The following is a 12,526-nucleotide window of genomic DNA, read 5'->3' as shown; positions in this document are numbered from 1 at the left end:
AAACAAAATCAAAATAGAACACTGTTTATTTTACAGAAAACTTAATTTGCTGTGGTGGTTGAATAATTTTAGGTACCTCTCTCACGTTTCCCACCTTCAGTCATGTCTCAATGCGATCCTAATGCCAAAAAATGCAATGACTAATATTTTTCAGTTCCTTCCAAGCTGCCAAAAGAAGAGCGCACACACACCAAGCTGCTAAACACTGTTCATTTTCTGTTTTTAGGTTTGTCTGAGGAACATGAAGTCCAAACGCCAGCTTTTACTGACACAGTCCGACTTTACCGCCAGGCTCAAGGGCACTTTGGCACCTGGGAGATGATGTGTGGTGTACCGTCACAGGTAAAACATACTGAATGTATGACCATATTTCTGCCACATACCAGTGACTCACCATGTGTGTTCTGAGTTGGGGATGAGAGTATTTGGTTTGGATCTCATGGTAGATATGAAAGCTTTTGTTTATTACAATTGAAATAGCTGAACACAGCTAAAACTACAGGTTGATTCTCCAAATTAAAACACAAACCTAGACATGTTTGTAGTTCATCAATCCAACTGTTACAATAGGAGAATTCAACTACAGTAGTTATCTTTATATGACAACTGATTTATGTTTTAGTATTACTATTACACTGTGACATCTTTCTGCTGTGAGCTGTTTTTAAAGATATTGTGAGTCTGAAGCATCTCCAGAGGAGCTTCTTATATTTTTTGGATGCAGATCAAAATCAGAAGTCATAATGGAATTCGAAGATTTGTATTGTATTGTTCTAGTTGCATACATTAGAGAAACTGCAGTGTGACTCTTGGGATATTTTAGCTTCTTTTTCTGCTGCTGTTTTTACTAATGAAAAAATAAAAGTCAACGTTTTGAGCTTCACAACAATCTGTTTTAATGTGCTAGGTGAGAATTAAAGGGTAAAATCTTTTTTAGCAGATTGTCAGAATAAGCGCTGCCAATGGAAGTAATTAGGAAAACAGTAGTCTGTTCATCCCCTGACCTCATGCAGGTGGCACCATTTTGCCAGTGCACAGATGTTCTACCATGATACTCCAGTTTCTGAATCTTGGTGAACACACAGTCTGCCAGTTGAGCCAGACTGGCAGACTGGCTCAACTACAGGATTCCTTGCAGATCCTGTCTAACCTGGTGATGGAGAACCTCCTGCCTGAACTGCGGGAGCTCATCTCCCCTCGCCTCAAAGGAAAACTGCATGAGAGGCAGAGGAACTGGATGCTGGTGAGACACTCCATCACTTGTCTTCAGCTTTGGGTTTAACAAAAAATATTCATAGCTTAAATTATGTTTTATGTCTTTTATACCCCTATTTTTTCCAAAATTAGAAAAATTATCAATTTAAACTCTTTGGTTTGTTACTCTTTCTTTTGCTTTACTCCTTTGTCATGTTTTCATGATCAGTTTTAGATCTGTTTTATTTTATAGAAATGATTCTTAAAAACTATTAAGAAATTACACTCATTGGCCACTTTATTAGGTACTTCTTGCAAGAGCAGTTGGGCCCCGCTTACCTTAGTTTCAACCAACCTAGGAGGTTTGAAACATTCCTCAGAACATCTTGTCCATATTCACAGGAATCTCATGCATGATACAAATCCCTCATTCTACCACACCCAAAAGGTGCTCTATTGGATTGAGATCTGGTGACTGGAGGCCATTATGGGACAGTTGATTCATTGCCATGCTCAGGAAAGCCAGTTTGATATTGTTTGAGCTTTGTGACCAGGTGCATTATCTTGCTGGAAGTAGGTATCATTGTATCCATACGGGATGGGCATGGTCCTTGAATCAATATTTAGTTGGGGACACAGATCATGCCCATCTTCCAACTGGAGAAGGGCCAAAAAAGCTTTTCAGCATGGCATGTCCAGCATGTCATGCTCACAAGACTAAGTCAGGTCGAGCTGAGATCTGACATCCACAAGGTGTTTTCATCCAGCCGGTGCTCACTTGGTATTCTTTGACTCTTCTCTCATACAGATCTGTAAATCACAGATGGTTTTGTGTAAAACGTCCAGTAGCTTAGAAAGTTTGGAACTACTCAGGCCATCGCCATGGGTACCAAACCCTGCCATTCTCAACATCACTTGTGTTACATTTCTCCACCATCTTGATGCATAGTCTGAACATCAAATCAACATCACATCGAGATGGATCAATGGCTTCAGTTGACTGGCTAGACCTTTTCCAGGTGTACCTCACAGAGTGGCCAGTGATTGTAACTTTTAGTCATTGTACTTACTGTATGTCTAACTGCAGTTTGTGCATTTGTTTAGAAAAACTTGCTATTAAAGAGGGTCATGGCCTGATTTAGGCCAATTTAAAACCAGTACCGCTGTTACAGGAGTGTAATCCTTCAGCTGTGTGTGTTCGGTGTGCAGATCACAGATGCGGTGTATGGGATGGTGCAGAGCCAGTGTCAGAGCCAGTATGAAGCTGTGGTGCACAAATGTGAAGGAGCGAGCTCCTCTCTGGAAGCTTTCATACGAACAGATATGGATCAGATCATCACATCCAAGGAGCACGTCACCAACAAGATCAAAGGTCAGCAGCATCAGCCTGTTCCTTTTCCTGGGTGATCAGTGTCTTTAAGGGTTTCTGTGGCTGCTATTTAAAAAAAAGATTATTTAAAATGAACTGACTTTGATCAAGTTTTTTGCATATTTGTTAAAACTATCCTTATGTTGTGACAGTATAATGTAAATCAGAAAATCTGTGAAAAAAACTGAGCTGCTTTGCCTTTGCTGTCATCTGAACAAATACACAGCTCCGACAGAAACAACCTATCAGAGCCAGAAAGAGGGTCTTAGCACTGTCAATTACCCTAGTGTATGCCCTGCTCAGACCCTCCCTCTCACTCTCTGCTAACTTACATCTGATTCACTACAGCAGAGTCTGTCAGGAATGCTCAGCCTAGTTAACATGGTCACCGGTGATGGCAGATAAACAGTTTCCTCTAACAGTTGTTTCTCCACGATTAGCACATTGAGCAGTGTGTTCACAAGGTTGATTGGCCCTCCTCCTGGCTCTGATTGGTTGTTTTTGACTGGGAACAGTTCATTTTCTCAGACGATCATAGTAGCTCATGGAAGAGGTGGAGTAGCTTTAATACTGTCAAGACATAGTGACACTTTGATCAAATATTTAGAAACCATATTTTTCTAAAAGTTCCAAAAATATAAATAGTAACTGATAACTAATATAACTAAGCCTGACAAGAGCTTTTCATACCTATAATAATGCTATACTCTGGAGCTCCTAAATCCATATATTGACCTCTGAGACTAAGGAAGAGGCTGTAATAGATCTTAGAACATTTCTGCAGTTTTAAAATGGCTGCTGCTGACAACTCTTGACATTTTATTTGGGTGTGGATGTTTGCAAAATTGTTTGAGAAAGTGGTACAATAGCAGCAAAAATTTCTCTATCTTATAATGTCAGACACTATTTATTATCTTGGTGCTGAAACCTTTACTACACAAATGCAATTACTTTTTGCTGCAGTTTAAAATGATATATGTGGCTTTGACACTGATAGTGTGATGGTTTATATTGAAACTATCCATTCTTTTTGTATAATCACTCAGTTTTATCTCACTTGTTTGCTGCTAACTTAAATTAATATTTTTAAGTGCACCATCAAATTCTGAATAAAAATCAAGTCTGTTCTAGATTAGAGGATTATTTCTTTCTAGACGCATTAGTATAGTAGTGAAAGTATCTACAAACTTTCCTTTTCTGATACTTTCATCATTAAAATACTTTTACTGTCAACACACTGTTTACACAGTCACCTTTAGCAAACATTTACCTTCAGTTATCTATCAGCTCCCTGCCATTGTAGTGCAATAGAAAAAAGCAGATTAGCAGCATTTTTCACACTCTGTGTGTGAAAGGCTTTTTAGCTTCAGCTGTTTTTATTTCACTGCAGAGATCTGTTAAGTAGATTATTATGAACCAACCTGGGATGAGGTCAAAGGAAGATTAAGATATGAAGAACAAATATGAAGCATATGATATGCTGCATATGCCAAATATCTGATGCACTGCCGCTTATTAATCATTTGTTCCGCCTGTATTTTTTGTCTGTGTGTGAACAGCTTGTAGAACTAGCTGCTACAGCTTTACAACTTTATTAGACTTTCACATTATTAAGGAGGAACTTTATCACTTATTTCAGCCAATGTATTCAGACTGCTCATGTCCATAGACTGTTAATTTTCTCTGAACAGAAGGCTTATTGATTGATTCTTTCTTTTTTTTTAAAAACTGGCTCAAACCTATTTCTAACATTCCCTGTTCTCCTGCAGCTGTGGTTCTTCCTAAGGCTGAGAAGTTACTGAAGGTGAGCATCCAGCCTTACATCAGCTCCATTCTAGATGCCCTGATGGAGCCCACCAGCCGAGGCTTCTTTGAGGTCCGTGATGTTTTCTTCAGGGAGCTGGTGGACATGAGCAAAAACAGCCTCAATAACGGTACAAAGGAGACTGTAGCACAGGTGAGCTGGAGAACCAACAATTTATACCTCTATTGGTTCCATCCCAAATGCATCCATTTGTTGTCATAACAACAACAATAATCTGATGTCCCACACACCTGACCCCTCCTGTTCTTTTCTCCCCAGCACATGGAGAAGATCTCCATGCTGGCCTTCCACCCAGTGAAGATGCAGAGCTGCTATGAAAAGGTGGAGCAGCTGAGTCTGGAGGGGCTGCAGCAGCGATTTGACGTCTCCAGCCCCTCAGTGTTTGTTCAAAGGGCCCAAATCCTCATGAGAAAGGTAACAATCTGATTCTTATGCTGATATTGAAGGAGCACCATAGGACTTATTGCCACCAAGTGTCCAGATTGGCACATTGCAGCCTGCACTTGTAGTAGTGGAGGTGAAATAGAATGGGTCCTTAAGGTCTAGGGCTTCTCAGAATGCCATCAGACATTTTGTACAGCTAAAGTCCAAACTCTGCAACTTGGGAAGAAATAGATTAAGTCTAGAATTCACGCTCCAATTTCTGATTTCAAAACTGAAGAGATTCTAATGTACTGACCTTACTGTAATGCATATTTAACACTGAGTAGCAGACTGGGAAGCAGCTTGGGAGGTATTATAGGATACCACACATTGTCATCAGTGTGTGGATTAGGGTGAAATGAGGTCAGTGTGTGACAGCTGTTTGACCCGAGGTCATTAGATAATTAAAACTTTATTTCTTTGCATTGTTTGAACACATAAGAACATGGCCTAAGCTTTAGATTAAACTTTGGAAACACTTTATTTATTTGATGGGGTATGCATAAAACTGACATTACATGTTCATAAACATGACTTAACACCTGTCATGAAGCTGGAGTGTTCATGAATGTCTATGACTGTTGTCATGAAGTGTCATTCAGTAAATAATGACACTTTTAATGCAAAGTTGACCATTGTGATGGACTTTTATTACGAGTTGTAATGCAACTTTGCATTTAAAGTGTCATTATTTACTAATGACACTTCATGACAACAGTCAAACATTCATAAAGACTCCTTCATGTTCATAACAAGTAGCTCAGAAACACTGAGTTCCTTTAAATCTAGACTGAAAACTCAGCCGTTTAGACTTGTTTTTGAAACCTAATCATGAAACATTAATCAATAATCTGATGTGCAAAATGTAATGTTGTTGACTGTGTGTTCTATGACTTTGTATTTTTGCGTTTACATGATGTAAAGGACTTTGAAATGCATTGTTGCCAAAAGGTGCTGTACAAATAAAATCTGATTGATGTGTTATGTCATGTTTATGACAGTATCATGTCAGTCTTATGCACACCCCATCAAATAAACTTTGGATCAAATTACTTTTTTTGCCTTTTACTTAAGCAAAACAATTATTGAAATATTGTTTTCTGAAGAAGTCACAGAAGGGAAGATGTCTGTCTTATTGCAAATGTTTATCCTCAGCAAATGGACGATGCGGTGTATACATTTGAACAAATCCTCCACCAAAGTCTGGAATCTCAGGGTCCTGAGGATCTGTGTAACACCATCCAGCGGTGTCAGGACAGAGTTATAAAGGTACAGCACACTTGCCCACGCACACACACACACACACACCCACGCGCGTGCACACACCCCTGCATACTGGTGATAAAACCATGCTTCTTCAGGCATCCATTGCTCATAAATCCAGTTCTTATTTTCATGCTGGAAATTTTCATATTAAAAATAAACCAACCAGCTGTTCTTTGTTTACTAGCCTATTGACATAACACAACAGCAGCTGTGGGTTATTGAGGATTTTTAGGTAGAATTTTGATCTGTGCCCCTGTACCTTTATAAAGAAGCAATTAATTGTGTATTCTGCTTTACAGATACTAGATGAGAAGCTTTCATGATAATGACCTGTTTATTCTTCTGATTCTGATCGCTTGTATTTTTGATAAATAAAAGATTGATATTTGAGTGGTTATTTATTTATTTTTTTTTACTGTGCAGTCCTGACTCCACTTATGGAGGAATTGTTCTGCCATAATCCAAGAGCACACATTTTCAGACCTTGTTTAGCAGTTCCACAGCAAATATAGAGACGTCTTGGACAAGAAAACATTATAGCAATAGAGACAAATAAACAGACTGAAAAATAGAATCCAAAAAGAATATGAAGATGTCTACACAGCACCAGAAGAGAGTAGATTTAATTTTTTGCAATCTTAGACACTCAAAATACAAAACATTTATTTAAGGACCAAAAAAGTGAATTTTGTATGATATGTCCCCTTTACGTACTATCACTTATTCCCAAACACTCGGTACTCACTCTTTGATGCTAATAAGGAATGTCCCTGATGGAACCTTTAGCGTTTTCTAGTTTCTTCTGTGCTTGTTTCTTCAGAAATTTGACTATGACAGCAGTACAGTGAGAAAGCGTTTCTTCCGCGAGGCTCTCCTCCAGATCTTCATCCCCTACATGCTGAAGCAGCTCACCCCATCCTGTGCTTCAGTAAGTCTATTACATTTATTTGAGCAGAGGACACGATGATGGTGATGCATGGTGTGTTTTGAAAAGATGGCCACTGTTTAGTAATTGTAACTTTAGATATGAAGACGTTCTGACTTTTCTTGTTTTGAACACCAGGAGCTTCCCCGCTTCCAGGAGCTGATCTTTGAGGACTTTTCCCGGTTTATCCTGGTGGAGAACATCTTTGAAGAAGTGGTTCTGCACTCAGTCATGAAGGACATCATGATGGGTCAGTCTTCTAATGTGTTTTATTTGTTTTTTTAGGTTTATATTATTTTATATGCAATATAAATTTATATTGCTCACGCCAGGTACAGATTGTAATGGCATATCTTGGCTATGACTGGTCAGGAAACAGTTGTGGCAGCTCTTCCTTATATGGTCACATTTGTTGTTTCTTTAAAGGACTTGTCATACATATTTGGATATGGAAGGTCATAGCACTGTCACAGGTGGATAGAGTAGCCAAAACTTTTTACTCAAGTAAGGGAAACATTACTTCAACATATTTTTACTGAAATAAAAGTAACCATCCAAAAAAATTTACTCAATGAGTAAAAAGTATTTGGTGCTACTTGAGTACCAAGTAACTCATCAGAACATCTGATTTAAATTTTTAAAATGTTATCAGACAAACAAAAATATAAAGTTATGTGCAAAGTTTAGTATTTTAAAATGACAAAAATACAAATGAATCATAAATCCTCAAAAACAATTTGAGCCACATAAAACACTATTCTAAGTATATTTTTTTCAATATAAAACATATTAAGCTAATACATATGTCATGTTACATGTGTGTTAGAACAAGGTAAAGTACTTCCAGTGATATTTATTGTATCTTTTTGTGTCTGGTGCATTCTCAGTCTGTTGTTCATTTAGTGAAGTTGCTGACAGTGTGTACAGAATTTTTACTTTAGAAAGATTGATTCTTCATAACAATATTACTCAAGTAAAATTTAGAAGGGCGGTATTGTAAAACTACTCCTAAAAAGTACATTTAAAATGTAATAAAATAGCTAAAATAATAATACATTTTCAGATTGGCATTGTTTAGAAAAAATTTAATTGTTTATACATCTAAAATAAATTCCTATATATGTGAATATGTAAATGCATATTCAGTTGAAGACAGAATTGTCAGATAAATTGACAAGGTACATGGCCCCAGTAAGTCAAGCTGTCAGCTGAAAACATGAAACAGAATATCTTCAGGAAAGCTTATTCAACTCAGCACTCTTCAAAACATGTTGGCCTCATTTTAGAGCTTGGGTTCATAGCTTTTACAAAGAAATATATTTTTACATATTTGTTAAAGCTGTCGCTATGTCATGACAGTACAGCATCAGACAGATAATCTGGATTAAAAAAATCAAGTGGAAGGCCTTAAAACTTTGGAGCCTGTTTTAACATGGCTTCTTGGAGAACTCATGATGTGAAAGAATAACAAGGTTCATTACATAAACTGTACACATTGTTGTTCAGAAGCTATGGTCCAAAAATAGGCACTGGAGATCTTTTCTGTATGGTAGCTTCACCATCTGCTTGTAATCTTCCGATTACAAGACGACTAGTCTACCTACTGAGCCACAGTTGCCCCAGAGATTTACAAAGCAGAAAATAGCTTTACATCTATTTTCTGTTCATGTTTATTTAGCTCAGGTTGTAGATGCTCATCCTCAACTTGTTGTCGCTTTGTTTTCTAGCTGTGAAGGAGGCAGCAGTCCAGAGGAGACACAACCTATACAGGGACAGCATTGTCCTTAGCAACAGTGACCCCAGCCTCCAACTGTTGGGAGAAAGCCCGTCCATTGACTGGGCAGAGAAGTATGGAGGAAAGCAGGAGGAAGGAGAAGAATTGGAGGAAGTTTCTGAGGGTGTTGGTGAATCCTCAGAGTCCCAGAGGATAAGAAGGGTAAAGCAGGTGGTGTCAATGATCCAAGTGGAAGGCTCCAGTGAGTTGTTCAGAGACGCACCGACCATTGATGTGATCTTAGAGGAGAACGATGGAGCTGGGGAGGAGAAAGCAGATGGTGAAGCTACCATACAGTCCAGTTCTCCAGTGACCGAGAGCCAACTAGACTCCACCAATGGTTCGGCCTTAAAGAAAGAAGCAAATCCAGAAGAGCTGAATAAGGAAAAGGACCCAGTGAAGGTTGATTCAGTTGTGGAAGATGCATCAGGTAATGTAGAGAAGGAACAGGGAGAAAACCTCCAGCCTGTGGTCAAAGAGGAGCCATCCCCGGACAAGCAGTCAGAGGAGATGCAAGAACCTTCACTGTGTTCTGAGGAAATATTGGCTGATGGTACAAAAACAACTCCAGAAAATCCTTCAGACTTGTCCAATGGTTTTGTTTTAGAGGTAGAGAAAGCCAACCCAAATGATCTATTTAAAGAAAATGTTGCATTGTCTAACTATGCTGTAGACAATGCTTCAGATTTAAGTGAGGAGCTTAAAGAGGTTAACAAAGCAGTGGCAGAAGAGAAAGCACTCCAGATGTCAGAGGAACGCCTACAACTTCCACCTCCTTCAGAGGAAACAGCATCTGAGGCTACACACACAACTCCTGAGAACCCTTCAGAAATGTCAGATGGTTCAGAATCGAAGGAAGACAAGTCAAAAGCAGTTGAACCATGTGACCAAGACGTCCCACCCCAAGCTGAACTTGCTGCAGATGGGGCTTCTGTTAATATACAGGGAGAGGAAAAGAAAGAATACCACCAACCAGTGTCAGAGGAGCTGCCACATCTCAACCAGGAGGAGACGGATAAGGCAGTGCCAATGTCAGCACAACTTGAGGAAACTAGAGAATCGATTCCAGAAAACCCTGCACTCCAACATAATGACAATGGCTTCCAGTCTCCCACCGCAAAGGTGGAGGAGCAGGGAGAGGTGATTTCCACATCTGTCCCTGAGGCCCCAGAGTAACTCTTTGTGGGAAAGGAGGAAAACGTAGCCGACGCAGGGCATGGAACTCGGGACTCTGTGAACAAAAATCAATTTCCACCTGCAGCTCTCAAACTGAACCCTGCTCTGTTTTAGCAGTAAAGGTCATGTTGATGTAACTGCACAAGTTTTCACAGCAGCAATCACTAAGCAGCCTGTTTTCACCAAGCATGTCCGAGTCAACCACTGTTCTCCCAACTTTTCATTCACCAGGAAGACCCTGAGCTTTTTTACTACACATACCACACATGTATTTCCTCTTCAACTACAAATATGAGCACAGTGGATGATAATGGTGACAAACAAGGACCAGTTGCTTGAACACTCTTGTTAAGGTACCTTTGTTGAAAAGCCTGTTCATTTAGCTTTTCAGTCTGTTTTAACAAACTGTTGTGGCTTTTAGAAATCTACAACAGTTAGTATTTTTTAGTCAGTTGATCTGATGTATGCAAGTGTCTGTGTTCTTCAAGAATCAGTGAGATGATGAGCTCAGACCAAGTGAGAAAAACCCAGAGTACAGTTGAATCAAACCACTTCTATCAGTCAATAGATAACAGATTCTAGAGCGGAACAAAGATAGATATTCAACACTATTTCTATGGGTTTCTGTCCTTACAACCCTGTGCAAATTATGTATAAATCTTTGTATGGAACAGAGAACCACCTAACTGTCACTTTTACTAATATATATATTTTTAATCATTTCATGATTGTTTACTGATTTCTTCCTTTTTTATTATTTATTTTTCACTCATTTTTTTTTTCTTTTTTTTTTTGACTGGAGTATATTTTATGTACTTGTCTCTTGTGTGAATCAAGTCAAGCTGTTATTGAAATTAAACCATTATCAATTAAACTAAAACTGTGTTTCTCAACCTTTATTGACACCCCCTATTAATTATACACGTCCCTTACTGCCCCCCATCAAAGAAGATGCAGACTACTTACACTGAATATTATTTTATGATTAATATGACTATCATTATTCAGGGTTACCTCCAGAAAACTTGGTAAGCTTGGTGGTAAGCGCAGTCATCTTGTTAAAAAAATGTTGGAAATTTTGAAATTTCCTGTCAAATTCACAATACTTGAAAAATAATTGTCTGTTTTGTGTTGGTCTATTACATAAAATCCCAAAGAGACGTAGTTGAAATCCTTAAAGGTTTTGCCATATAAATACTTCAACTTCTGCTTTTATTATAGGAAATGCAGAAATGTTAGTGAAGCTCAGTTAGTAGTAAACAGATTTACCTTGAGTTAATGTTACATTTGCATTATGTGTTAACAATTCAGAAACACCAACTATAATCTTTAAAAAGGCAAACTTAAAAAAAAACAATTCAAATTAAATATATATTTTTTTTCAATTCAGCCGTTTCATCCGTGACTTGTCACTTCATTCGCTGAAGTTTAGTGTGTAAACTGGTGAAGATGGACAGTGGTTGTGGAGTTGAGAATAAAAAGACAATTGGTCTCACACTCTCTGTGTTGACATGCTGATCATACTATGTTGCCATTTTGCTTCCAACAATTTCACCAGAGACTCTTTAACCTGTCTTTGCTATCTGTTAAGTGTATATAAAAACCCTAATAGTATATAAAAGCAGAAAATGCTTGGTCTGGAGGCCCACCAGGCTATGGAGAGCTTGTATGACAATCAGTAACTCATGTGTTGTCTCTGCCATGCAGAGACAACACATAAGTTTTATACCAAGGATAAAGAATTAACAACAAGGGGCGAGACAGTCTGGTTCTGATGCAGCTGTAGAAAACAACTTCCAACCTTCTACGTGTAACCCAAATAGTTCTTTTGGTGAGAGTTCACAATCATTCATATAACATGACTAGCAGATGTGACCTAATTTTAATTTTTCCATCACAACTACCTGGTCAGGTAGTTACAACGCTGGTATGCAACGGCAATACTAGCACTTTAAATCTGGTTTATTAGTATACCTGTGTTCTAACTATCTGTGCTATCCGTCCTACCTTGTAGGGCAGCACAAGGTAGGACGGATTAATGGGCAGCACAGATAATCAGAATAAGGGTATAACACTGAACTGATAAGTGCGGTGAACCTGCGCCAAGAAGCTAACAGAAAAACTAAAGAGAAGAAAAGCTGCCATAGTTAAAGTTGCAGCATGTTTTAATGATACACACCTCAGTTTTTAGCAAGTAGCTCAAAGTCTAAACTGGTCTTGTACATATAAGGTGTAAAGTTTACCTTAGAACCAACGTCCCCAAAATGAATTGCAGCGCCTCCCCTTTTGTAAATATTTCTGCCACCTTATGTAGGAAGTCAGTGCAGAATTTTTAACCCTGTTGTTGAAACTGAAACCAAACTGTTGATAAGGGAGGGAATCCAGAAATGAAATGAAACTGCTGCCAACTGAACAGAACTGCAAGCCCCTCATAAGCAGGCAAGTTGTGCCATTGCCCTCTTCTGTCAGACTGCCTCAGGGCAGCTGTAGCTGCAAATCAGTAGCTTTCCATCATCAGCTTGTGAATGTGCCCTTTGAAATTTCCATTTGAGATTTAAAGGGCATTATAAATAC

At 38.6% G+C, this 12,526-nt stretch overlaps 1 protein-coding gene across 1 annotated transcript in view; it reads left to right on the top strand.

The window, feature by feature from the left end:
* Window positions 1-10,844, top strand: part of LOC102234204 (niban-like protein 1) — a 43,301-nt gene extending 32,457 nt beyond the window's left edge. The window contains exons 6-14 of the mRNA XM_023342803.1: window positions 227-342; window positions 1,139-1,243; window positions 2,404-2,566; window positions 4,333-4,520; window positions 4,647-4,802; window positions 5,967-6,080; window positions 6,898-7,005; window positions 7,141-7,252; window positions 8,730-10,844. Of these exons, the coding sequence (XP_023198571.1) occupies window positions 227-342; window positions 1,139-1,243; window positions 2,404-2,566; window positions 4,333-4,520; window positions 4,647-4,802; window positions 5,967-6,080; window positions 6,898-7,005; window positions 7,141-7,252; window positions 8,730-9,952 (2,285 nt within the window). The 3' untranslated portion in view covers window positions 9,953-10,844. The remainder of the gene's footprint in view (window positions 1-226; window positions 343-1,138; window positions 1,244-2,403; window positions 2,567-4,332; window positions 4,521-4,646; window positions 4,803-5,966; window positions 6,081-6,897; window positions 7,006-7,140; window positions 7,253-8,729) is intronic.
* Window positions 10,845-12,526: the final 1,682 nt, after the last annotated feature.

This window comes from Xiphophorus maculatus, chromosome 11, assembly GCF_002775205.1.
Source record: "Xiphophorus maculatus strain JP 163 A chromosome 11, X_maculatus-5.0-male, whole genome shotgun sequence".
NCBI classification, from domain to species: Eukaryota; Metazoa; Chordata; class Actinopteri; order Cyprinodontiformes; family Poeciliidae; genus Xiphophorus; species Xiphophorus maculatus.
The sequence above is the reverse complement of the archived record's forward strand: the minus strand, read 5'-3'. Positions and strand labels throughout refer to the sequence as shown.